The 27,305-nt window shown below is 40.9% G+C and overlaps 1 protein-coding gene across 1 annotated transcript in view; it reads right to left on the bottom strand.

The window, feature by feature from the left end:
* Positions 1-27,305, bottom strand: part of LOC143287540 (cyclin-dependent kinase 11B-like) — a 101,773-nt gene that overhangs the window by 50,685 nt on the left and 23,783 nt on the right. Inside the window, exons 5-9 of the mRNA XM_076595592.1 lie at positions 26,591-26,712; positions 22,300-22,485; positions 18,336-18,575; positions 9,091-9,126; positions 6,329-6,507 (exon numbers count right to left, since the gene is read on the bottom strand). Coding sequence (XP_076451707.1) covers positions 6,329-6,507; positions 9,091-9,126; positions 18,336-18,575; positions 22,300-22,485; positions 26,591-26,712 — 763 coding nt within the window. The remainder of the gene's footprint in view (positions 1-6,328; positions 6,508-9,090; positions 9,127-18,335; positions 18,576-22,299; positions 22,486-26,590; positions 26,713-27,305) is intronic.

Genomic DNA, 27,305 nt, shown 5'->3' on the forward strand with positions numbered 1-27,305 from the left:
AGAGATTGAGAATAGGGGTCAGGCTGGACATGGGAGGAAAGAGTTAAAGTTCATGTATGTGCACTGCTTTAACCCTCAAAGTGCTGGATATAATAAAACATACATACAGAAATCATGCTTAAAACAAAGGGATAGTTTGCCTCCGCTACCTGTGCTCTGATTTGGGGCATTTGTATGCTTATCAGTAAGAATAAATAGGTAAACCTATACATTTTTGGAAAGTAGAGTGAATGAAGAATCAGATTAAAGTAAGAAAAAGGCTGTACCTTGTAAGTAGTTGGAGATATTCCACAGGATATAAACAACAAATTTTGCACACTTGTTTTCCAAAAACGTCAACCACAATGTTTATAGGTATTTTCACATCTTTTACAGAGTCAAAATCTCAAAATTGGCATTAAACTGTGCAGAAAATGTTCTGGCTGCAGAATCATGATATGAATATAACTGAAACAATGAAATTATAAGCATTGTATTATTTGTTTGAGACACACCCACCGACGCCACGCACGCGCACATCTACAATACTTTATGCAATCACAGGCAAAAACAGAAATAAAGGTTTTCTTTTAGCTCATGTTGCTTTCAAAAGCAGCAAGAATGCTTTAAATCAAAATAATTTCCAGTTTTCTAGCTTGATTTGGTCAAGAAATCGCAATAGACATGCCTAACCCACTTTACCACCCCTCCCCACCCCCATCACCCACCCCCCAGTTTTTGTGGCTGGAGACACAAAACTGAATGAACAACAAGCAAGCCAGCATGCCCAAGTGTCAAAATAACAGCCGTTTTCACCAGAATCCCTGTCAGCAAACAATCATCACTAGTGACAAGGTCACTCATTTCCTGAGCTTTGTCAACTTCAGTGTCACTCATTGTTTACAAAAATAAGATCTGGACTTGGTCAAAGTTTGTGCAAACACAAGCAGGGAGGCAGTAACACCAGAACGAGGCAGTTTTACGAGGCAGTGTTACGAAGACTGCCGAGAATAGCCGTGCGATGTCGGACCTTATGTAAACAGAGCCACGATCGTGGTCCATCGCACTTTACCAGGAAAGCCACGATCGTGGCTCATCGCGCTCTCCGGGTTAACACTTTCGCTGCCAGGGAAATAAGATTTAAGTGAAATCTATTTGCCAGGGTTTTTTCACAAAAATGGGTACAAATTTTCAAAAAATTCTGTGCTCTTTGTTATTGGAGAAAGACCCATAAAAGTATATATCTTCTGAAAGGTAAATGAATAAAGAATACAAAACACATGATATTTTCCCATTTCATAGATTTTTAGTGACATGCTGTTGTTTTGAAATCAGTGACGGGCGCAAGTGGTTAAAGCGTTGGACTGTCAATCTGAGGGTCCCGGGTTCGAATCACGGTGACGGCGCCTGGTGGGTGAAGGGTGGAGATTTTTATGATCTCCCATGTCAACATATGTGCAGACCTGCTAGTGCCTGAACCCCCTTCGTGTGTATATGCAAGCAGAAGATCAAATACACACGTTAAAGATCCTGTAATCCATGTCAGCATTCGGTGGGTTATGGAAACAAGAACATACCCAGCATGCACACCCCCGAAAACAGAGTATGGCTGCCTACATGGCAGGGTAAAAACGGTCATACACGTAAAAGCCCACTCGTGTACATACGAGTGAACGTGGGAGTTGCAGCCCACGAACGCAGAAGAAGAAAAAGAAGAAGAAGAAGAAATAATCAGTGTTTTATATTTTGTCACATTTTCAACTTGTTCATCACAAACATTAGTCAGGTAATCTGTACTAAAATATATTTTCTGGACAAATGTATATCTGCACACACAAAATCATACTAGAACAACCACAATTAAAAAAAAAATGAAAAAGAGATAGATACACAATGCATTGTGACTTCTCCAAGTGATAATATGGATGTGAGGCCACGCCCCCTCAGTCTCCACCCCCCTCACATGGTCACTTGATCAAGTTCTCATCAGACCACGTTGGCTGAGTGCCAAGAAAATCGCTCACACTGTTTCCTGCTTTTAATTCGGTCAGTCTGTCGACTGCTACAACAGTACAACTGGCATCACTCACTGATAGTTGCATCTTGGCCACTCTCTTGATTGCTCCCTTTATTTTCTTTCAAATCATCCTATAAATGTTCATCACTGTCTTCTCCTTCGAATTTATGCTTCAATTCTTTCTGAGCATCAGCTAAAGAAAGCAATAATGGTTGATTTAGTTCGCCATGATCGCACGTCTTGAGCATGGCGTCAGTCCAACATTTTGTTGAGCGAGCGAGGAGAGGAGCCAGGCAAAACACTGCGACAGTGACCCAACCAAAACGTTCAAATAAAGGACTGCCTCATGACGTTGATTGGGTTCCTAGCTATGAATAGAATCTAGAAAGATTCCCCAAGCTAAAGCCAGAATATTTCACGACGAGTTATCTCGTCATTGTGGCAGCGAAGCATACATGCTTGCTATGACAAGTTATCTTGTCATATAGGCAGCCTAGGGGTTAACCCTCAAAGTGCTGGATATAATAAAACATACTTACAGAAATCATGCTTAAAACAAAGGGATAGTTTGCCTCCGCTACCTGTGCTCTGATTTGGGGCATTTGTATGCTTCTCAGTAAGAATAAATAGGTAAACCTATACATTTTTGGAAAGTAGAGTGAATGAAGAATCAGATAAAAGTAAGAAAAAGGTTGTACCTTGTAAGTAGTTGGAGATATTCCACAGGATATAAACAACAAATTTTGCAAACTTGTTTTCCAAAAACGTCAACCACAATGTTTATAGGTATTTTCACATCTTTTACAGAGTCAAAATCTCAAAATTGGCATTAAACTGTGCAGAAAATGTTCTGGCTGCAGAATCATGAAATGAATATAACTGAAACAATGAAATTATAAGCACTGTATTATTTGTTTGAGACACACCCACCGACGCCACGCACGCGCACATCTACAATACTTTATGCAATCACAGGCAAAAACAGAAATAAATGTTTTCTTTTAGCTCATGTTGCTTTCAAAAGCAGCAAGAATGCTTTAAATCAAAATAATTTCCAGTTTTCTAGCTTGATTTGGTCAAGAAATCGCAATAAACCCATGCCTAACCCACTTTACCACCCCTCCCCACCACCATCACCCACCCCCCAGTTTCTGTGGCTGGAGACACAAAACTGAATGAACAACAAGCAAGCCAGCATGCCCAAGTGTCAAAATAACAAAGCCGTTTTCACCAGAATCCCTGTCAGCAAATGAATCATCACTAGTGACAAGGTCACTAATTTCCTGAGCTTTGTCAACTTCAGTGTCACTCATTGTTTACAAAAAATACGAAGATCTGGACTTATAAACTCGGTCAAAGTTTGTGCAAACACAAGCAGGGAGGCAGTAACACCAGAACGAGGCAGTTTTACGAAGGCTGCCGAGCATAGCCGTACGATGTCGGACCTTATGTAAACAGAGCCACGATCGTGGCCCATCGCACTTTACCGGGAAAGCCACGATCGTGGCTCATCGCGCTCTCCGGGTTAAATACAACTCTCTGTGTGTTTAACTTTTTGTGTGAGTGAGTGAGAGTGTGTGTGTGTGTGTGTGTGTGTGTGTGTGTGTTTTCAAGGAAAATGTTATTAGCACACAAGTTTGCACTGTACCAATATAACTGACCACCTGGTCTCTTCAGCTGTAGTCTCTGTTTCACTGACATGCATGTGTGTTGGTTGAGGAAAGAAAGGGGGAAGGGGAATGACTGGAGGGAGGAGGGGGTCGGTCTGTGACTGGTTATATCACTTTCAAGCAGTCAAGGATTCTCAGTTGGAGCTAGTGGTCAGTGTCTTGGCTCAGTGCCAAAATTGCCACAGTCATTGACAGTGGTTTCATACCCCCCTCCCCTCCTCCCCCTGTACCTTCCCTCAGCACTGGTAGGAGACTCAAGAGAGAGGGGAAGGGTACCTCACAAGTCATTAAAGTGGTCTGCAGGAGGGGGATGGGTGTTTGGGGAGTGACTTTTTTCTCTCTGAAATCAACTGCTCTTCTGTGGATCCCCTGAGAGTTCCCCAGCCTGGACTGTGTGGATGTGTGTGTGAGTCAGTGTGTGTCAGAGTGTGTGTGTCAGAGTGTGTGTGTGTGTGTTTGTGTGTGTGTGTTCAGGGCAGAGAGAGAGAGACAGCAAATGAGCGTGAGTGCACACATGCGTGTGTATGTGTGGTTTCAATTCAACTGTGTGTAAACAAGAGAGAGAGGGAGGCAGACAGAAAGACACGGGAGATGGTAGGAGGAAAGAATGCAAGTTGTATTTGTGCATGTGTATGCACTGTTTTCAAATTCAATAGATCTCTCTCTCCGCATGTGTGTGTGTTTTTTTCAATACAACTGTGTGTGTATATGCAAGAAAGAGAGAGAGAGACAGAAAGAGGGAGAGAGGGACAAAGAGACACTGAGAGAGGGGGAAAGGTGGGAGGAAAAAGTGCAAGTTTGTATGTGTGCATATATGTACATTGCTTTAAATACAGTTCTCTGTGTGTGTGTGTGTGTGTGTGTGTGTGTGTGAGAGAGAGAGAGAGAGAGAGAGAGAGAGAGAGAGAGAGAGAGAGAGAGTTTTCAATCTCCGTGTGTGTGCACGTGTGCTTGAAAGAGAGAGTGTGTGAGTGAGTGTGCACGTGCATGTGCATATTATTAAGCTCTGTGTGATTGTGTGAGCGCTCATAATATTATGTATGCACATGTGCAAGTGTGAAGAAGAGAGATAAAATAAAAACTAGAGTATGTGTATAGGTGAATTCATTCATGTGTTGTTGTTTTTTCAAAGTGTGTGTGTGTGTGTGTGTGTGTTATTGTGCGTGCGTGCGTGCTTTTCACAGTGCCTTAGGAAACTTTCAGACTTCGATTTTGGTGCTCTGACAAGTCACTGGATTGCCTCTTAATGGGTCAACAAACCGGCGACGCTTTCGAAAGAGCATTCCTTTTTCAGTTTTGACAGATCATCGGTAAACGATATAGAACGGCCCATCAGCTTTTTCTTTCTTTCTTTTTACTTCTAGAAAACGGACGCTCCGTTTTTAATGCAAATGTGAACACAGATTTCCGTGCCTGGACTGAAGAGTTGCACCCATACAATCTGACACCAATTGCACTTGGCCTTGTCCGCGTCAATTTTGTGAATGGCATCGCCTACCCGTAAAGTTATTTTTTTTATTCTTCACTTCTGTTTTCACGATCTCATCTTGCCAGACCCAGTTCCACTTATTATTCACTCCTTTATCGATCTCTGCTGCAAAAATCCTCTAATCGACGAAATCAGGTATCTTTGCAAGTTGTGAAGCCCGCAAGCGAGTTTTGTAATCCCGACCGAATACGGATAAGCTGAATGATGACAGAGGAGCAACGGTACACTTATTCTCAATTGGTTCGCTTATCCAAACATGGGGTATTTTAGCAAACGCTGTGGGTCTGTCTTGTCGATCGGTCGGACAACGTTCGTGCAACCTTCGTGGGTCGGGAAAAAACCTCACCCCCACTCCACCCATCCGATTTTCTCAACAGATTTACGGGAATCTCTAAAATGGCCGCTGGAGCCAATTTTCGGTCGGAAATCCGACTATAGTCGGAAAAATCTCATGCCTGAATGTTTATTTTGAAAAAAATTCTTGTGGATCACACATTCATTTGATCATAACAAAACATTTTTGTTGTTGTTGGTACTGACCATTTACCCACGTCAGTTGAGAAATTAATCCAGAATATTTTATTTCTACACTTACCTGGTTTCTGTGAAAATTCTCCGGCAAGTAGTATTTGGTTATTTGCCAAAACCCTTGGCAGGCTAAGGGTTAAGTTTGACGCCACTATTTTTCCATTGCAAAATTAAGGAAAACTTCATTTTCAAAGCCCAACCATCCATTTATAAATAAATGAATATTATAGAAGCAAAATCACTCTGTTGTGTGGAGTCCAAACAGTAAATTTCAGCTGTTTCTGATCTATTGTTTTAGAGTGGCTGAACTCTAAAAGTGCCTTATCATGCTACTACATTTTTTTTTTTTTTTTTTTTTTTGCGTTTGGAAACTTTGGCTGCTCGTACCTAGTTACACTGAACAGGCCATATGAACAGCAGTTATAGACAGGCCACTGGAGAGCAGTTATACCAGATAGGCCACTGGCCAGATCAACAGGACACTTTACAAACAGGTGCATTTTTACAAACACCTGACTACTAGGATCTGGTGGGATACAGGACTATCCACCACCCACATACATGAACAGTCAGCAGGCAAATTGGGTCAACAGGATCACAGAGGTACAAGCATCATACACAAAGACACACCCACATTTATCTTACCTGAACAGCAGGCAGGTAGACAGGCAGGTCTTCTCTCATGGCAACAGGAGAGTCTTCAGGGGTAACCTGGACCTCCTCCATTTCGGGACCTGTTGGGCTGGAGGAACTGCCAGACCTCTCCCTCTGATTCTCCCCTTTCTCTATGTCAGACTCGTTCTCAAACTTTGATTTTAATGGAGCTGTTCAGAAAAACATTGAAAAGAAAAAAAGAGATGCAACAGTAAAGAACTGGTAAACAATCTGGACATAATTATCAGAACTGACACATTTATGATATGGTAAGTATGCAATACATAATTATAATTATTTCATCATCAGTATACACATCAAAATCTAAAAAACATCAGATTTGTATCAAGAGTATACATGTCAGAATCTGAACTTTTTAAAAATGAATCTTTTCATCCCACTAACTTTCCATGACAAAACCAAGTTATATACAAGCACACACACATACGCCCATACCCCGCCCCCACAACCCCCCACCCACACACACACACACACATATATATATATATATGCATACAATATTCCGTTGCTCCCACAGTACAGACATGCATACACACACATACCTCATCCTCTACACATACACACACACACACTGCACAGAGCTCTCCTGACACGTGTACACTTACACACTCGCGCACACACACACACGCAAACACACACACATCCCCCCCGCCGCCCCCCCAACACACACACACACAGGCTGTCACTTATGGGCTGCAAGAGGGGTAGCAAAAGATCTCTGATGCCAGGAACGTGACGTCTAGCATGTGGCTCAGTCTACTGTATTTAGAAAAGCCCACAGAGACTCTATTCCATTTAGAAGAAATTTGCTCAATGTTGGTTTGGAAATGATGCCCAATATTCATTTGATCTGTAAAGCATCATGCTCTACCTTTCATGCTAGACTTACTGCCGCTCCCTCTCTCTACCTTTATTTCTTTGAAGCGATCGATGGTTTGATGATGGTGTTGTACCTGTTCTTTTTGGTATTCTTCGACTTTTCTGAGGATTTCCGATTTTCCTAAATGTAGGCCACTCACTGTTGCTTCATTACCAGCAAGTCTGTCAGCTCGCTCATTTCCCTTAACACCTGCATGTCCCAGGCAATATGACCATGTAAGTTTTTAATCTGAAAGTTAAGCATTGCTTTATGCCACTCTGGGCTTCCCATTCCACTTTCAATTTTCTGTATGAGGTTCCTTGAGGCCATCAGAATCATGGCATGTTGATTTCCAGGCATATGGACAGATGACAGCCACTGGAGAGCATGTCACGCTTCAACTTCCATTGTTAGGCTGGAGGTTGTGACTTTGTAGGCAGTATTCTCTTCCCATATGTAGGTGCATTATGTGTGTATGTAGACAGGCTTGTGTGTGTGTGAGAGAGAGAGACAGAGAGAGACAGAGAGAGAAGGCGTGTGTAGGAGTGTGTACACATGTAGATGTATATGGCTGTATGTGTCTGTGTGGATATATATGTGCTGTTGCCAAAAAGAAAATCTCTGTACCAAAGTATAGAAAATAAAGTTTGTGTATTGTGTATTGTATTGTGTATTGTGTATATATACTCCACACAGAAAAAGAGAGATGACAGTAGTTCTCTTTTTTTTTTTCTTGTACATTGAAGACAAAAGTTTTGCAAAACCATATAAATGCTTGTAGGTCCTGATAGTACATCTACATCCAGTTTTCCTGCCCTGCTACAGTCATGCTGCCACAATTTCTTTGAAAACTGACAGGGCTCAGCCAGCATCAAAATGTCCAAACTTCCTATATAACAAGCAAAATACCAGTCAGACAGCTGCAGCAAATGCTAAATATTTTAACTGAAGTCGCTAAAATCAACATCAATTACTTCAATGATGTAAAACTATCAACTCTCTCCGGATGATGGAATGTGTAAGCATTCCTACATAAAATGTATTCGGTTTCAGACAACGGAATGGAATAGCATTTTCCAAAAATAAAAATCCATCACGCACTGTACACGTGATTCTGTGATTAGCCAAGCAGAGTGCGTTATTCCGGGTCACTCCACAACCAAATGGTATAATTGGCCAGCCTGTCATGTGTGGCCCGTCTCGCACACACGCTGTCAAAGTCACTGCTCGCGTGCCAGCCTGTTAGCAAAGCGGATTCTTCTCACAATGTTGTGGAGCGAATAAGGCAACGACGGCAACGTTTTAATGTTGCCGAAGTACTTAAAATGCTACAAACTGAAGGGTCAGACACTGAAGAGGTGGATGATGATGAAGAAAAAAGTGAATTAAGCACAGAAAGCAAGCATGGGTATGGTGATTTGGGGTGAAAAATTGGCATTATTTTCTACATAATGGCAAATCTGTAAAAATAAGATGAGAAATTTGATTTTTCTTTCGTTCTTCCTTTTTTTTTTTTTTTTTTTTTTAAATGCAATTGCCCGATATGTAATAAACCAGTTCTGAAAGTTTCATTTTCTTACTGTGTATTTTGTATTTTTTGTAATTTTTTTTCCAAACCCTTATAAATGGGCCGTCTGTGGGGAAAAGCAAAGGAGAAAACTTGTCGTCCCAAGTGAGTTAAAAGTTAAATGATAGTTATCATGAGACTCAACAACAACAACAAAAAAAGACAATATCCTACCCCTACCCCCACCCCCCACAAAAAAAATAATGCTACTTGTACAGTACTCCTTTGCAGCAATATTGAAAATAAAGCCAGAAGCAATATATTCACAAAATCCAAGCTAAACAGAAAACAGAAACAAACTCTTACGTTTATGTCCTCCTTCCCTGGAAACACTGCTGTGCTCTATATGGCATATAACAAAACAAAACGCAATGTCAGTCAACAAGCAACTTCATGCAAAATGCCAATGCAACATTACAAAACATAACATAATGAACTGAAACACACTCATGAAAACAACAATTCAAAAAAATTAAGATCAAAGAAACAATATACAACAGAAATAAAACCATCTGAAGACAGAACAACAATAAAACAATATAACAATCTTAGCAAGATAGGCATAACAGCTTGGTTTGTGTGTTTTGTTATTATCCCAAGGATCTACCAAGTCCCTGATTTAAATATGTGACTGAAGGGTTAAGAACTTGGATATTTTTTCATATCTCTCAAATCATCACATGCACAGATCCACCAGTGCTGGGACCTTTTACCCTTTTAAAGTTCAATCTATGACAGCCTTCAACAGGTAACAGAAATATGGTATTCTCAGCTTACATCATCAGGCATGACCCATGACACTGAGAAACTGTGACTTTGGTCTGATCAGTAGGGGTCTGGGGGCTGCAGAGGACCCCAGTATGGGTCCATGGATCAACTGAAGCTGAAGGCATTTCTCTATTTCAAACCATAAAAAAACCAAACTAAACTTGAGGATCATCAATGCCTCTGTGGTATCCTGACCCACAGCAGATCAACAGTCAGGCCAGTTCTTCCTCAAAGAAGCATTTTCACTTTTTAACCCTTCGACTTCTGGAACCATTTGCAAATTTTTGCGCGCGCGCACACACACACACACACACAAATCACCAACCTCTAAAAAAAATATTTTTAAGTATCAAGAAAATTGAAATAATGCTAACAAATATATAAAAGTATATGTTTTCTTCAAGGAAAATACATGGACGGTTCAATCATGACAATTACAATACCGAGAGGATGAAATAACTCCCAACCAGGGGAATGTATCCAAGACTGTCAGAGAGAAAATATTTTTAAAAGTTGAAAATTCAAGTCTGTTTATCTTGCTGGTGGGAATGGTGCTAAAATATTTGCTGATGTATTAGACACAACAATCAAGTGCAACAACAATCAAGTGCAATCAAGTTGTTTTCCTCCTTTGTTCTAAACATAAACATACATAAAACACACACACACACACACACACACACACACACACCCAGGACCCATCCACACAGCAAAAAACACTAACACACAATATTACGACACAAAAACTGAATATATTCAGAAATATTCAATTCTTCATCTAAGCCAACCTCATTTTCTTAGATTTTTGCAACATTTGTTCACTGTTGTGACATGGTGGAAGGTGGCAGATTGGTTTAACTGCCAAAACAGAGTCCATGAGGGTATGGGTTTGAATCCTGCTCTCACCCTTTTTCCCCAAGTTTGACTGGAAAATCAAACTGAGCGTCTAGTCTTTCAGATGAGACGATAAACCGAGATCCTGGATGCAGCATGCACTTGGCACACTGAAAAAGAACCCAAGGCAAAAAGAGTGTTGTCCTCTAGCAAAAATATGTAAAAAGAAATCGACTCTGATAGGTATACAAATATATAAGCATGCACTCAAGGCCTGACAAGAGTGTTGGGTTACGCTGTTGTCGGGCATCTCTGCCCAGCAGATGTGAAGTAGCGTATATGATTTATCCAAACGCAGTGATGCCTCTTTGAGAAACTGAAACTGAAATAGACATGGTCCCACTTGGCACTTGAGGATCATCAATGCCTCTGTGATACTGACTACAATGCTTCCCCACCTCAAATGTTTTGGCTTTTGAGTCAGATGCTAAGATCTGTGTGTTTGTGTGTGTGTGTGTGTGTGTGTGTGTGTGTGTGTGTGCAGTATCAGTTTAGTGTGAGAGAAAGGAGAGAGAGAGAGAGAAAGAGATACAGGGACCACACTGAACACACTGACAGCATTGATTTTGACATCATCTGACATCACACACACCCCTATCCCCCCCACACACCTTAAGACAATGCACAAATATGCAAACATATATGCAACCACATATGCACGCGCACGTGCGCGCACGTGCACACACACACACACACACACTATTGCAGAAACTGAGAAAGGATGGAAACTAAAGGAGAGATGTCATGCAATTCAGAAATATAGCCATGCTAGCACAAAGACAACAGAGTTACTGAAATGTAATCATCTTCTCTTTCAACTCCATGAAGGATCATTGGGACATGCCCAACAGAAGAATTCTTCACCAAATTCCTCAAGGTCTGTCAATTGTATGTCAAAGCATGGGTCTCTGCAAATGGTTTTCCTGTACATTCTGCAGTGTTGTCAGTCCATCATTTTTTTCTTTCTTCCCCTCGGTCTTCTTCCCTAAACAGTTCCTTGGAGAACTGTTTTGGAAAGGCTGTTCAGACTTTTTACATGGCCATACCAGCATAGCATTTTTTTCTTAAATGATGTCAGCAGATGTTCATGATGTCTGATGTGCTGCTTGATGGTTTGGCCCACTTTTCATTAATGATGTGATCAGTGTATTTGATGTTTAGCATCTTGCGACAACGCCTAATTTCCATGGCTGGTTTTTTTTTCCAAATCCGCCATGAGGGTCCATGTCTCACATGCATACAGGAAGACAGAATATACCAGTGCACATAGAAGCCTGATTTTATGTTTCATAGAGATGTTGCTGTCCTTCCACATAGGTTTCAGTCAGGACAAAGCTTTTTTTGCTATCTGGTTTGGATCCTTCAATGTTGATGATGGATCCCAGGTAGGCGAACTGCTGAACAATTTCTTTTTTCTGTCCCTGGACCAGCAGTGATGGTGGTGTTGTATCTGGTCATCAACTTTGTCTTTTTGGCACTGATTTCCATGCCATATTGTGCCAATGTTTTATCCAATTTTGACAAACTAAGCGAGTTCTTCCTCACTACCTGCCATGCCATCTGAGAAGTGAAAGTTCATGATGATTCTTTCTCCAGTGCTGACTGTGCTGACATGATCTTCAAGCACATCAGTCATGATGAGTTCCTGGTATATGTTGAACGACGAGGGAGACAGAAGCAGCCCTTATAGACTCCAACTGAAGTATGGAACCACTCTCCATTAGCACCCTGTGCGAGTACCACACTGGTCACTTTGGAGAATAGTTGGTGAATGGTGTCGATAAGCTTATGCCTAATGTAAAACCTTTTCATTGTGGCCCATAGTGCTTCCTGAGAGTCTCTGTCAACCACCTTCTTGAAGTCTATGATGCTGGAGGTGTTTTTAGCAAAGGATATGCAGGTTAAAGATCTGGTACTTCTGCCTTTGCAGAATCCATCCTGTTCTTCAGCAGTGATGGAATCCACTTGTGGCTGTTATCTATTCAGAATACGGCCCCCTTTGTAATGAGAATTTCCAATGATAGGGGATTATGCCTGCTAGAATTCTCCAGTGATAAAAATTTTGTTCTTGCTAACACTCTTAGTGAGCATAAAGCATCCCAACAATGGACATAGTACTCCCCAAACAGTCAGACAGACTAAATTCTAGTGAAGGGCATCAATAGGGCAAAAACAAGAATGTTCCCAGGAGCTTACCTTGGCAGTGACCACAGCCTTGTCATGATGAACTTTCAAGAATACTTGTGGAACAACAAATGAGGGGTAAAAAAACACTGAACTCAAATTCAACCTTGAGAAACTGAAGGATCCCGACATCCTGAACAATTCCAAGCAGTCACAGGAGGAAACTTCACCCCACTGCTTCTGCTTGAAGATCTTGAAGCCCTCACTACCAATTTCAACGAAGCAATGACAGAAACAGCAACAGAGGTCCTAGACTTAAGCCAACAGAAATCAAAGCCATGGATCACAACCAGCATCCTAGAAATATGTGACACAAGAAGAAGCTTAACTCACTATGGACAACAGAATGCTATAGTGTTCCTGACGTAAGACGCGGTTCCGGACAACGGAATGCTATAGCAGTTTCGACAATAAAAATTTTTTCAACATTTTCCTCATGGGAAGCATAACAACTGCAGCTACACCAGGCTTTGCGAACGTGTCAAGGGTTGAACGGAAAGTTTCATCGTGAGATTCTGTAACAACATACTCACTGGCGACTGACTGACTTCGGCACCCCACATGACAAGCTAATCTGCATACGTACTGGAAATGGTGTTGTAGGCGATACAAGTGGAAATTTTTTAAGCAAGATAGATCACAACAGTGGCTGCTGAAGTGATTGAAATGCTGCAAACTGATCGTCAAGTATAGTGAGTTTCATTCAGTTACTTTATGTTTTGTATTTTTTGTGATTTTTTTTTAAACCCTAACATGAAGGTCATCTGTAGGGAAAAGCAAGGGAGAAAACTATCTGTCCCAATGAGTTAAAACCACAAAAGACAAGAGAGACAAGGCCTTCAAGACTCACTTGTGATATACTAAAAAAATAAATTAAAAAAATAAAAAAAAATAAAAAATCTAATCATTAAAATGTGTTCTGTATTTGTTATTATAAAGCTTCAGGTTTAAAAAAAACTATAAAAAAAAACAGCCCTGAGCTGAAGGCAGATTCGAACCCCGCGTGTTCAGGTGAGAAGAAACTGTCTTACTCAATACACTATTGTGGCTCCTTAACTGACGGTCAAAAATTTAACATTCAAACATGCTTTTTTTAAGGGTGATAAATCGACTGCGGTATTCGCAGTAAGAACACTGTTTAAATCATATTATTCTGGTGTATCTTGGGCATTCAAGAAATCTTTAAGGGCAATTAAACATTCTTTTTAAGTCCGCGGTAAAGGAGACGTGGCTATCGCCACAATCACACTGCAACATTTAGCCATTTTCTCTGGATCTAGATAGATGTACAAGTTTAGTTACATATGCGGGGAATGTACGACACAGTCAATCCAATTTCTCTTTTATGTTCATCCTAGTTTTATAGTTTTAAAGTTGATATGAAAATTGAGTATTTTGTTATACTAATAACATGTAGAGCCAAGTACAAGTACTTCTAAACATCGTATGAAGTTAAAAGGACTTCATTTTGAGAAAAGTCGAGACTGCAAATTTTTACGTTTCATCAAGGGTATTAACTCTCATGGTTTATTATTTTAAACTGTGAATTCCGACTGGTTTTGTTGATATTTTCATGGCAGTTTGGGGCATAATCCAGTAAGTGATGAGGCGTTCACAAATCTTTCTCTGAATAAATATTTAACAGTCTCCTTCTCCAACTTTCCATCACATGTTATCGTGTATTGTCAATTGAATATAGGACTGAACAGGCAGGTCAACAACTTGAAACAAAACGGCGTCCTTCGCGTTCGAGAGGAATATGAGCACGCGCTTTGAATATGTATAAATATGTGTATGCAATTCATTTTTGCCCATGACCTTCAGGGCTTAGCCAGTAGATCTATAAAGTCCACTCGTAGTACTGATTTTAGTATTTTCCAAAAAAGCCCACTTGGGCAAACGAACATAGTGAAAGCCCTGTACACTGAGAGTAAAACACACAAGCTTTGTATCTACTGAGTATAATTTCAAAATGTAATGTTTATGATGAGAAAGATCAGTTTAAAGCAAATTACCCCCCCTAGCATTAATTACAGATTAATTTCCCTTTTTTACTATCTGCACCAAAGACATGCAAAAGAAATATATCCTTAGCAAAAGAAGTTCCTGTTTGAACAAAAAAATTATAACAAGAAAGGCAAGGCCTTCAACACTCACTTGTGATACACTTTAAAAAAATCCAAGCTATTTATGTATTGAGTATAATGCATTTACTGTAATATTTATATTTTTTTGTATTCTCTAAACTTGGCACTTTGATCTGATATTCGACCCAACAAAAGATCTGTCATTATTATCATTTTTTGTTCAAACAGGAACTTCTTTTGCTAAGCATGGAAGTTTTATTTATTGCAAACGTTTTTGTGTAGACATTAAAACAAGGGAAATTACTCTGCTGGGGAACTTAGTTTGCTTTAAACTGATCTTTCTCATCTTAAGCATTACATTTTGAAATTATACTCAATACATAAAAAGCTTGGATTTTTTTTTAAAAAGTGCATCACAAGTGAGTCTTGAAGGCCTTGCCTCTCTTGTTTCAAAATGTAATGTTTAAGATGAGAAAGATCAGTTTAAAGCAAATTAACTCCACTAGCATTACAAAGTAATTTCCCTTTTTTACTATCCGCACCAAAACGTTTGCAAAATAAATAAAACTTCCATGCTTAGCAAAAGAAGTTCCTGTTTGAACAAAAAATGATAATAATGACTGCTCTAGCTGTTGGGTCAGAATATCAGATCAAAGTGCCAAGTTTAGAGAATACAAAAAATATAAATATAACAGTAAATGCAGTTTGCATATAATTAGGCTTCATTCTTTATTTTTTTTTGTGCCCATCCCAGAGGTGCAATATTGTTTTAAACAAAATGACTGGAAAGAACTGAACTTTTCCTATTTTTATGCCAAATTTGGTGTCAACTGACAAAGTAGTTGCAGAGAAAATGTCAATGTTAAAGACACAGACACACACACACACAGACACACACACACACACAGACAACCGAACACCGGGTTAAAACATAGACTCACTTGTGTAAACACAAGTGAGTCAAAAATGACTGCTCTTGATGCCGTGTCAGAATATCTGACCAAAGTGCCAAGTTTAGAGAATAAAAAATAAATAAACAGTAAATTTATTTTGCATATAATTGGCTTTTTTTTTTTTAATCCCACAGATGAATATTGTTTTAAACAAGATGACTGGAAAGAACTGAATTTTTCCTATTTTTATGCAAAAATTTGGTGTCAACTGACAAAGTAGTTGCAGAGAAAATGGCAATGTTAAAGTTTACCACGGACACACAGACACACAAAGACAACTGAACACCGGGTTAAAACATACACTCACTTTGTTTACACAAGTGAGTCAAAAATGACCCAGGCATGGCCTATGATCAAAGATGACCCCAGTGTCACCATTGATGAAATGAAGAAGTTGAAGATTTCATCAGGGAGTATTACTTGATCAGCACCATCCTTCATTAACACCTCCATGTAAGGAAACGTAATGACCATCAGTGTTGGGTACCTCAACACTTGACAGAAGATTAGAAACAGGGTAGGGTTGAATGGTGTATCTACATAATGCAAAAATCTGATGGCGGATGATCAGATCATGTTTGGGACATTTTAACAGGGGATGAAACATGGGTTTACCAGTATGATCCTGAAACAAAACAACAATCAGCAGTTTGGGTCTTTCCAGATGAACCAGTATGATCCAGAAACATAACAACAATCAGCAGTTTGGGTCTTTCCAGATGAAAGTGCACCTACAAATTCAGTCGTTCTAAGAGTCGCTCTAAACAAATGGTTGCATGTTTCTTTGCAGAATCAGGCCATGTTGCAACTATACCCCTCCAAAAAAGGACAGTAAACTCTCAGTGGTACGTCACTGTCTGCCTCCCAAAGGTGTTTATTGCATCGTGTGAACGCTGTCCAAGAAGTGGAACAAGAGAGCTACTGCTGCATCATGACTCACACAGCTGCTGCAACTCTAGACTTCATGAAAGGAAACGATGCAAAACTGGTCACTCATCCCCTGCATTCTCTGGACTTAGCCCCTTGTGATTGGTTTCTGTTCCCTGAGGTGAAACAGCAGCTGAAGGGGAAAAACATTCAGTGTGCAGAAGATGCTCAAGGCTTCTTCAAGGGTCTCATTTTCAATATGCCCCAGGTCACATGGGCTGGCATCATGACAACATGGTTTATGTGGATCAGAAGTTGAGGGAAAGTTCTATGAAAAAGTGGAGTAAGCGGAAGATTCTTAACTTTCCTAGAATAGCTGTACTGCAAGACTTATTGAAGGGCCCTCATAAATGCCTTCTGCAACAAAATCTAGCACACAGGCAAAATGGCCCACTCTATGGACCCAATCACATATCGTCACCTTCCCCAAGAAAGGAAGTCTCAAACACTGCCAGAACTACAGGCCGCATCATCAGTTTGATCAGCAATGCTAGCAAGAATTTTTTTTCCAAGTGTAATGTACTGATGTCCAAATGATACAGGCTGCACATGCATTTGAACAAAAAGTATTTCATGTGTGTAACACACACAATCAATTCTTTGGTACTTGCCAGATCTAAATAATGTATAATAACTGCAGCCATGAAGTGGATTATTGCATTAGTGGCTGATGTAATTTCAGAAAAAAAACCTTCACATCAAAAACTACAAAGTGTAGCAGTTCCTGGGTTTAGCTAAATGAAGTGTCATCCTGATGTACCTATGGCCATTGATTGGATATGGGCTAGACAAGAAATGAGATCATCAAATGCAAATGAATGTGCATGTGTGTACATGCTCACAAAAGCACACATGTATGTTTACTTCTCTTGAGCCCATTTTCATCAGAAAAAAATTAAAATGATGGACATTTTGAGGGAAAAAAGTCGAGTTATCAACCAGCACCACAACTTTACAGCCATCTGTGTGTAATATCCATGCTCTTTGCCGGCACAGATGATAACTTGGAACTGTGGTGACTGCACAAAATGACAGCACTGGCAAGAGCAAGACAAAACAAGTGAGTCAAAAATGACAAATGGTATCCAAACTACTTCACTTTCAGTAAACCAATTTAGGATTTGGCCATTGCCAAAGATGCTGAATATCATTATCCTAATATTTGATTTTTTTTTTTTAAACAATAATAAATAAACAAACACTAACCAAGATTTATGTTCATATTTCTAATGGAAGCAAACCTCATTACAAACCTCATCACATGAGTGTGCCTGAATCCGACATGTTTCCAAAGCCATTGCCTAGATCTTCATCTGTGAAGTCAAGCCATGGAAGCTCACCCAACACAGTGTGTTCAAGGAAACATCTATGCTGTAGACTGATATTTAATCAGCTTTATTTAAACATTAAATGCAGCACACAAAGTGTTTGAAAGAAGTCCATCCTAAGAACAGTTCACCAAATCAATAAAATAAATATTCAACAGATTTAACTTTTTGAACATTCCACAACAAAGCCAAACTGACAGAATCAACATTACAAACATTCAGTAAAAGGCAGAATAACAGATTAAGATTGGAACATTCAATATCAAAGCTAAAATAACATTCAGCATAAACAGAATGGAAAGATTAATCGTAACGGACTGAAACATTAACAGTAAAAAATACTGTAACAGTTCAATGTACAGCCCAACATCCTTGAAAGAAAAAAAGAAGCTGTCATTATTCTCTCTTACCAGATTCGGACTCATCCTCCGAAGAGCTGCTTTTCTGCTGAGGAGGAGTTTCAATAACTTTGTCCTCTTCTTCAGAGTGAATACTGGCATGGGGGGAAGGCGGTTCTACAATCTCTTCTTCACCCTCTTCCTCCTCCTCTTCTTCTTCCTCCAGCTGCTCTGGGCTTGCTGGTTTCCTCTCTTCTTCATGATGCTCACTATGGGAGCTCAGATCCTGGGACCTTGGTCCTCGCAGACGACCTCAACAGACAAAAGCACAAATGATCTAATCCTGCTTTTTTTTTTTTCTCCTTACTTACTTTGTTTGGCTGTCTGCCTATCTCACTGATTAGCATTACATTCCAAACCATTTTTCTGTTATTGTACTGAAATGGTTAACCCTTATTCCACAAGAGCGCCCGCCAGCACCTGCTAAAAATCGCTGTCTAAAACACAGGAGTGCCCACTAAAGACATGCTAACAAATACAATGGGCAAAGCCATTGTTTACATAGAGATTCTCGTGAGACTCACTGCCTCATTTTCACCACTTCCTGCTGAACATTCTGAACTTTTCAGAGTCCGATTTGGTTAAGTTTTGCCAAAGTTTTGAATTTTGAAAGTTGCAAGATGAGTTTGACGACTGCCGAGAGCTTTCACGTAATCTGAACAATGATTCTGAAGAGGATTTTGAACTGTTTGAACAATTTCTGCATGAAAATCTTGTAAAAGTCAATCATACTGAGTGACCTAGATATTGACTGACCCGGAGTATCGCCAATAATGAGAGTGAAGTCATTGTTTGAGCGTGAATTGATCACCAGACCTCTGAAATTGTTAAACGATCGCCTGACCACCAAAATCAACACTGATATTCATTGGCATTCTGCATGATCTTCCTAATTGTGCTAGTTCAATGGATTATATTTCTCTTTTCATTATGGAGAAGATAAAAATGTGACGTAGGTTTGTAACTGTTTTTGTTGTTTGTTGTTGTTTTTCTCCCCAACAAGGGAAAATACAGCATCCTTCAAAACGAAAAGAACATAAAAATCAGTATGTTCATTGTTGCAATTAAAGTTGAGGAAGAAAAGGAATAAAAAGATGTGTTAGAATATACTGCATACCAGACAAACTTTTTTTTTTTTAAATATACTGTGATTTTTTTTGATTTTTTTTTTTCAAAGTTGACCATCAAATTTGATGCTTTTATTTTTATTGTGTGAGTACAAAGCAACATGAGCCTGGATACAAAAACCCTTTTGCAATTCCACTGTGTGTAGAACGCAAGAAAAATAATTATGCACAACAAAAGGTTATTATATTTCTAATCAATTCTGTAATTACCTACGATTGAAAATCACAAGAGTTATTCCTCTTGGCATGGGATTTCATGGGTGATGCATGCTGGGCAGCCTGGGGATAAGACAGTTAAAATGCTGGTGAATAAAGATGCAAAATAAGACAGAGTACAAAGGCAGGCAAAGAAAACTGAACCAAGGTCATACTGGCACAGGAATGACAAACATAAAAGAGACAAAATGAGAAGATTTAATGGTTTTAAAGGAAATTTAATGACATGTTTTATCCAATTTAATGATTTTAAAGGAAATTTCATAACATGTTTTAGACCTGTCCCTGAAAAAAAGCTGTAAGTGATTTTATTCTTAAATCTGCAAGTAAGAACTGTGACCTTGATCCACTGCCCACTAACCTTTTGAAATTATGTCTTGATGACCTTTTCCCTTTGATCACCAGAATTATTAATCATTCTCTAGAGTCAGGCATTGTTGATGATTGTTTTAAATTGGCCATTGTCACCCCTCTTTTGAAAAAGCACAATTTGGACTATAGACCTGTCTCTAATCTTTCTTTCATTTCTAAAATCATTGAAAAAGTTGTGTTACATCAGCTCCAGGAACATCTTGATGAAAACGGCCTGCTTGAAACTTGTCAGTCAGCTTATCGGAAAAACCACGGCACAGAAACAGCTCTTCTTTCGGTCACAGACAGTCTCCTCTCAAACACAGACAAAAAACTGACATCTGTAGTGGCATTTTTAGATTTGTCAGCGGCATTTGATACAACTGACCACCAAATTCTTATCAATCATCTTTGCACTACCTTTGGCATTAAATCTACTACTTTAAAATAGTTTTCTTCATATCTTTCAAATTGTCAACTCATGGTTAAAGTAAAACATAGCACCTCTAAAGTCATTCCTCTTGTGTTTGGTGTCCCTCAGGGATCAGGCTTAGGGCCTATATTGTTCACTTTGTAGACTCAGCCTTTGACATCTTCAAAAGGCACTCATTTGGTTACCATACATATGAAGATGACACAGAATTATAAAAAAAACAACAACCAGTCATTACTGAATTGGAAGCTTGTGTAGCTGATGTAAAAACATGGACGGACAAAAACAAGCTATAGCTCAATGAAGACAAAACTGAACTCTTAGCTGTTGGAGACCTAACTCAACAGAAAAGGACCCAGTTACATTTGGCCCTGCTTCAGTAGCATTTCAAACATCAGCCAAACACCTGGGTGTATATCTCGATCAAACCTTGACTATGAATGACTTAATTTCATTCTTGTGTCGCTCATGTAATTTTCATCTCCGAAGACTAGCCTCAGTCAGATCCTACATAACAGAAAAAATATGGCTCAGTTGGTTTCCTATTTTTTGTCCTGTCCAGACTGGATTACTGCAATTCCACTCTCGCGGGTTTACCATCTTCCTCCATCAACAGATTACAGAAAATTCAGAACAATGCTGCACGACTGGTTCTAGCCAAAAAGAAATCTGCTGAATCGGTCACACTGGCTTCCAATTGAGTCCCACATTCACTATAAGTTAGCAACACTCGCCTTCAAACATTTTGACAAGTCTCTTCCATTGTTATCTCTGCTCTGTATTGGAAACATATGAACCGCACATAACATTAAGATCCAGTTATGAAAAGCTGCTTAAAGTTCCAAGGACTAATCTGAAATGCGCTGGAAATAGGTCTTTCAGAGCTCAGGTTCCCCAAATGTGGAACTCTCTACCTTCATCTCTTAGGAATGCCTCTGATCTACATTCCTTTAAGTCAGATCTGAAAAATTACCTTTTCCATAAGCATTTTTGTTCTGGGCGAAACGGTTAAACCAAGGTATGCCTGTTAACAAGTATCTTTGTACTAGTATTTTTGTAGTCCTGTTTTAATGCATTGTGTATTTTATGTAGTTTTGGTCTTAGATGTGATGGCATTTTTTCTGTCTCGTTATTTCCTAATGGGCGTGTGTGTGTGTGTGTGCGTGCGTGCGTGCGTGTGTGCATGTGTTTGTAGGGTACAGTGCTCTGGTACACATGTGTAAGTGTGTAGGCATGTTAGTATGTCCAAACAGAATTCTATGTTAGAAAATAAGAAATATCTTAATGCTTATGCAATTTTGTTTTTAGTGCAGTTGATATTTAATGTCAGCGTGTGTGTGTGTGTGTCTGTGTGTGAGTGTATGTGTGTGTGTGTGTCTGTAAGGAAGGGACATCTGTGTGTGTGTGTGTGTGTGTGTGTGTGCGCGCGCATGTGCATGTGTGTGTGTATGTGTTCTATGAAATGCATTTTGTTTTAATCTAAGCCTTATTTACTTCATAGCTTTTATAATCTGATTCATCTCTTAAGTGTGCTTTTTCATTCATATGAAAACACTGGATGTTTTCCATTGTCAGATAGCGGTTGATGTGTTTTTTAAGGCATGTTTATAGTCTACTGAATGATGTAAGGCGCTGTGAGCAGCATTGGTGCTGGATATTGCACCATAGAAAAACTATGTATTATTATTATTATTATTAGAAACGAACAAAAATGTTCAACAAATAATCATGAAAAATAAATAAGAGGCAAGCTGACACAAAGAAATTGAATCTTCTACACATTTCATAAGACTGTAACAATACTGAGAATAAAAACTGCACAAAAAGAAAGAAACTTGGCAAAACATACTTCTCTCATCTTCATTTTTACGGGGCCTGTCTCTGTCACGAATGTCACTACGATCTCGATCAGAGCGCTGATGGCGCTGCTCCTTGCTGCCACGACCTCGTTCCCTGTTGGATCTGTCTAAACTGCGATCACTGCCGCGTTCCATATGGCGGTCCATCCGTGGTCCCTTGTCTCTTGGCCTTGCATCTAAAACATTATTATCTAAAACATTATGATTAATGAAATAGAAAAAAAATTATAAACAACAAATCAGAATTCAAGTTTAGAAATCATAAAGAATATATGAGTCATTATTTGGTGCAGGTCACTGTTGGGGATACCCTCACTTCATTCATGTTTTCTCTTGAAATTTAAGCTTTTGAAAAATAGAAATAAAATAAAATATTTCCAGTTGCATTAAAGAAATATCAGTATCAAGAAAAATACACATGGACATCTAGATTTTAAGCGATGTTGCTGCTCAAATGACAAAAACAGTCAAAAAATGGCTACTGAAAACGGGACTGGCAAACGTGGTTTCCAACACTGTTTGTTACAAAGCTTAAGTTTAGGCGACAAGAAAACTTATTTCTAAACATTATCCTGCACAAGTGCATCATATTTATTTATTCAATTTTCACTGTTTAGATGCAAAACGTGTGTGTTAGTGTGTGTGCGCGCACATGTGTGGTGATAGTACGAGAGGGCAAAAACAGTTTCATCTTATACGGGGTGGTGGTGGGGGCGTGGGTGGGGTGGGGGAGGTGTTGATGTCAAATGCAATGAAAGTTCATCTTCAGTGACGAATTCTTCAGGGACGAATGTGTGCAGTGCTTTTTAGCGTTTGCTCTGTGAATGTGTGCGTGTGTGTTTAAGGTTTCGCAGTCAGCAAAATCGTACTTTTTCTTCACTCCACCGTAGTGCCATAGTCAGGGGCTTGAATCATAGAAACTACGGACTAATCGTAGTACCAGACAGGTCTGGTTTACGTAACACATTACATCAATGTTACGTACAAACACCAAAATGTGACAAACTAACTAAACACACACACACACACACACACACACACACACAATCATTCATCATCATTCATTTTGCCCATCGCTCCTGGTGGAGCATAGGCCATCGACGACCCCTCGCCATCGCACTCTGTTCTGGGCTGTTCTGGCCATTCCAGTTCAGTTGGTCCCTTGCTGCTTCAGCTCTGTCTCGGTGTCTCACCTCCAGCTGTTGCGAGGCTGGCCTCTCTTCCTCTTTCCCTGCAGGTTCCAGGTCAGAGCTTGGCATGTGATGCTGGATGCTGGCTTCCTGAGGGTGTGTCCGATCCAGCCCCACTTCCACCGCAGTATCTGCTTGGCCACTGGTTCCTGTACCACTCGCTCCCACAGATCTTCATTTCGGATCTTCTCCTGCCATCGGCTCTTGTAGATGCGCCTCAGACAGGTGTTGAAGAATGTCTGAATCTTCTGCTGTATCGTCTGTGTTGTCCGCCATGTCTCGCATCCGTAGAGCAGAACTGACTTCACATTGGAGTTGAAGATGCGGAGTTTGGTTTTCATACTGATTGCTCCAGATGCCCAGATGCTCTTGAGCATGATGAAAGCTGTTCTTGCCTTGCCGATTCTGGCTGTGACATCTCGGTCCGTGCCTCCCTGTCGGTTAACCACACTTCCCAAGTAGACAAAAGACTCCACCTCCTTGATGGGCTCTCCACCGACTGAGACTGATGTGTTGGCAGTGGTGTTGATCTTCATCAGCTCGGTCTTCTTCTTGTTGATCTTGAGCCCTGTCCTGGTTGACGTGGTCTCCAGTCGCGTGGTCTTGTCCTGCATCTGGCTGTGCTTGTGTGACAGGAGCGCCAGATCTACAGCGAAGTCGAGATTGTCCAGCTGTGTCCAGAGTGTCCACTGTATACCGTTGTTCCTGCCTGTTGCAGTGGTCTTCATGATCCAGTCAATGACCAGGAGGAAGAGGAACGGTGACAGCAGGCACCCCTGACGAACTCCGGTCTTCACCTCGAAACTTTCAGACAGCTGGCCTGCGTGGGCAATCCTGCAGCTCATGTCCTGGTAGGTGCACCGGATGAGGGAGATCATCTTCTCTGGGACTCCATAGTGCCTCAGCAGCTTCCACAGCATCTCTCTGTCCACACTGCTGAAGGCCTTCTCATAATCTATGAAGTTGATGTAGAGGGGGGAGTTCCACTCCAGTGACTGCTCCATGATGATGCGCAGGTTGGCGATCTGGTCGGCACAGGATTTGTTCCACAGGAAACCTGCCTGCTGGCCTCAGAGCTTGGGGTTGACAGCCTCCTTCATCCTTTCCAGTAGAACCCTGTTGAGAACCTTGCCTGGCGTTGACAGGAACATGATCCCTCGGTAGTTGCTGCAGTCCCTGAGGTCTCCTTTCTTCAGCAGCTTGATGATGATTCCTTCTTTCCACTGGACTGGTACCTCCTCCTCCCAGATCTTGCTGAAGAGGCTGTATAGCATGTTGACAGCTGTTTCCATGTCTGCTTTGATGGCTTCGGCTGGTATCTTGTCCGGCCCTGCAGCCTTCCCATTTCTCAGTCATGATGGCCTTCTTGATCTCTACCTTTGAGGGTTTGTTGCAGCTGATGGGCAGTTCTGTCTCTGCGGGTGAAATGTCTGGTGGTGCGTCAGGGGTGGGGCGGTTCAGCAGCTCCCTGAAGTGTTCTGCCCATCGTTTCAACTGTACCTCGGTTGTTGCCAGTGGGTTCCCGTTCTTATCCTTCACTGGCTTGTCTGTCTGCTGGAACTTCCCCATCAGCTTCTTGGTCACCAGGTACAGTTCCTTCAGGTTCCTCTGTCCGGCTGCTGCCTCTGCTTGACTGGCCAGGTCGTCGATGTATTCCCTCTTGTCCTTCTTGATGCTCCTCTTTACATCTCTGTCCGCTGCTGTGTACTCTTCCTGTGCCTTTGCCTTAGTTGCTCTTGTTCTGCTCATGTTCAGCAAAGTTTTCTTCTCTTTCCTTGTTTCCAGCTTGTGGATGGTGTTGGCAGAGATCCATTCCTTGTGCTGAGTTTTCTTCTTGCCAAGGACCTCTTCACATGTGTCATGCCAGAGCTTCTTGCTGTGTTCCCACTGTGTCTCGATGTCCATCTCACTGTCTTCTATCAGTTCTTGTAGTGGCTGGAACCTGTTGGAAAGGCTGATCTGGACTGCTGCTTGTGTGTCCTTGTTTCTGAGCAGTCCAACATTGTAACTTGTCGGTGTGTTGTTAGCGCTGGTGAATCTCTTGAGGCGAAGTCTCAGTGTCGTCGTAAGAAGGTGGTGGTCTGATGACACATTGGCTCCTCTCATCACTCATACATCCTGCCATGATCTCCTGAACTTGCGGCTAATGCAGATGTGGTCGATCTGGTTCTCCGTGACGTGGTTCGGGGATCTCCATGTGGCCTTGTGGATGCACTTGTGTGGGAAGATACTTCCTATCACCAGCTGGTTCAGGGTGCACAGGTCTGCAAAGCACTCACCATTCTCATTATCTGTCCCAGTCCGTGTGTCCCCATAGTGTCCTCATAGCCGGTGTTGTCCCTTCCGATCTTGGCGTTGAAATCTCCCATCAGTATGGTTATGTCTTTGGCTCCTCTTCTGTCTATCACTGTCTGTAGTTGTTGGTAGAAGTCATCTTTCTTCTCTTCTTCCGCATCATTGGTGGGAGCACAGCACTGGATGATGTTCAGCCTAATGTCATTCTTCTTGGTGGTAAACTTGGCTGTGATGATGTGGGAGTTGACAGGTTCCCAGCCGATGAGTGCCCCCTGTGCCTACGGTGCCAGCATCAGGGCCACACCCGCAGTGTGGGGGTCTCCATCCTCTGTAGGTCCTGAATACAGCAGTTGCTCTCCAGATGAAAGTCTCATCTGTCCCGACTGTCGCCACCTTGTCTCAATCAATCCTAGCACTCCGATCTTGTAGTTTTTCATCTCTCGCTACTTGGATGGTTCTTCCTGCTTCATACATCGTCCTGATGTTCCATGTGGCACACGCACACAATGCATACATACATTTCAACATACATATGTACACAGCAGCTACCCTCCACCCATACGCACACACACACGTACACAGACGTGCGCGGAAACACACACACACACAAATACACATTCATACATATGCATGTATTTATGTACACATAGTCAAGCACAGCTCATGCAAAGGAAGTGAATCTGCCACAACCGAACTCATTGCTGTGGGAAGACGTGAGTTTTGAGACCAGATTTGAAAGATGCAAGGGAATAAGCCAAACAGAAACAAATGAGACACACACTCACACATGACTTACCCTCTGCTCTCTGCTGAAGTCTTCTCTCCTCTTCTTTGCGTCTCTGTTTGTCTGCCTTTTCCCTCTCCTCACGCAGTCGGCGTTCACGCTGCTTTTCTCGTTCCATGTTCTCTAATCTCTCTCTGAAAGGTTAACAACTGGGTTTTTTTGGACGATAGAGAAAAATACAAAATTTAAAACTGGAATGTCAGTACAACAGGAAAAAAACCCAGAGTGACTGAAATGATTAACTATCAACATGCACACACAAAAGAACACAAAAAAAACACAATGGAACAAATGACAATGACACAATGACAGTTGTCCACATCATATGAATTGTTCTCCAGAACTGGTGACTCAAAAGGCGCATGCAATTTATGGCACACAAATAGGACTCTTTGACACTTACACATGTCAATTCACCAGAAAACTGTCAAATATAAACTTAAGTGTCAGCAATATCAGTGACAACTTTTAAACTGCTAGGTCAAAAGAAATTATCAATTGAAATGAAAATCAAGCATCAAAATGGCTGCCAAAATTTGCATGAAGCAACTGGGTCCATGCACCTCTAGGGATATCATATATTTTGGCAAGTCAAAATTAGTACATGGTCACACTATCAACAAAGCATAAGCGCAGGACAATCTGGCCAGATCTCAATTCTCTGCAATTCTGATTCAATGCTTCATTTCCTGGGATATGAGAGAGGGACTGAATCAAAAAGCATACT

This window comes from Babylonia areolata, chromosome 11 (assembly GCF_041734735.1).
Source record: "Babylonia areolata isolate BAREFJ2019XMU chromosome 11, ASM4173473v1, whole genome shotgun sequence".
In the NCBI taxonomy this organism is placed as follows: domain Eukaryota; kingdom Metazoa; phylum Mollusca; class Gastropoda; order Neogastropoda; family Buccinidae; genus Babylonia; species Babylonia areolata.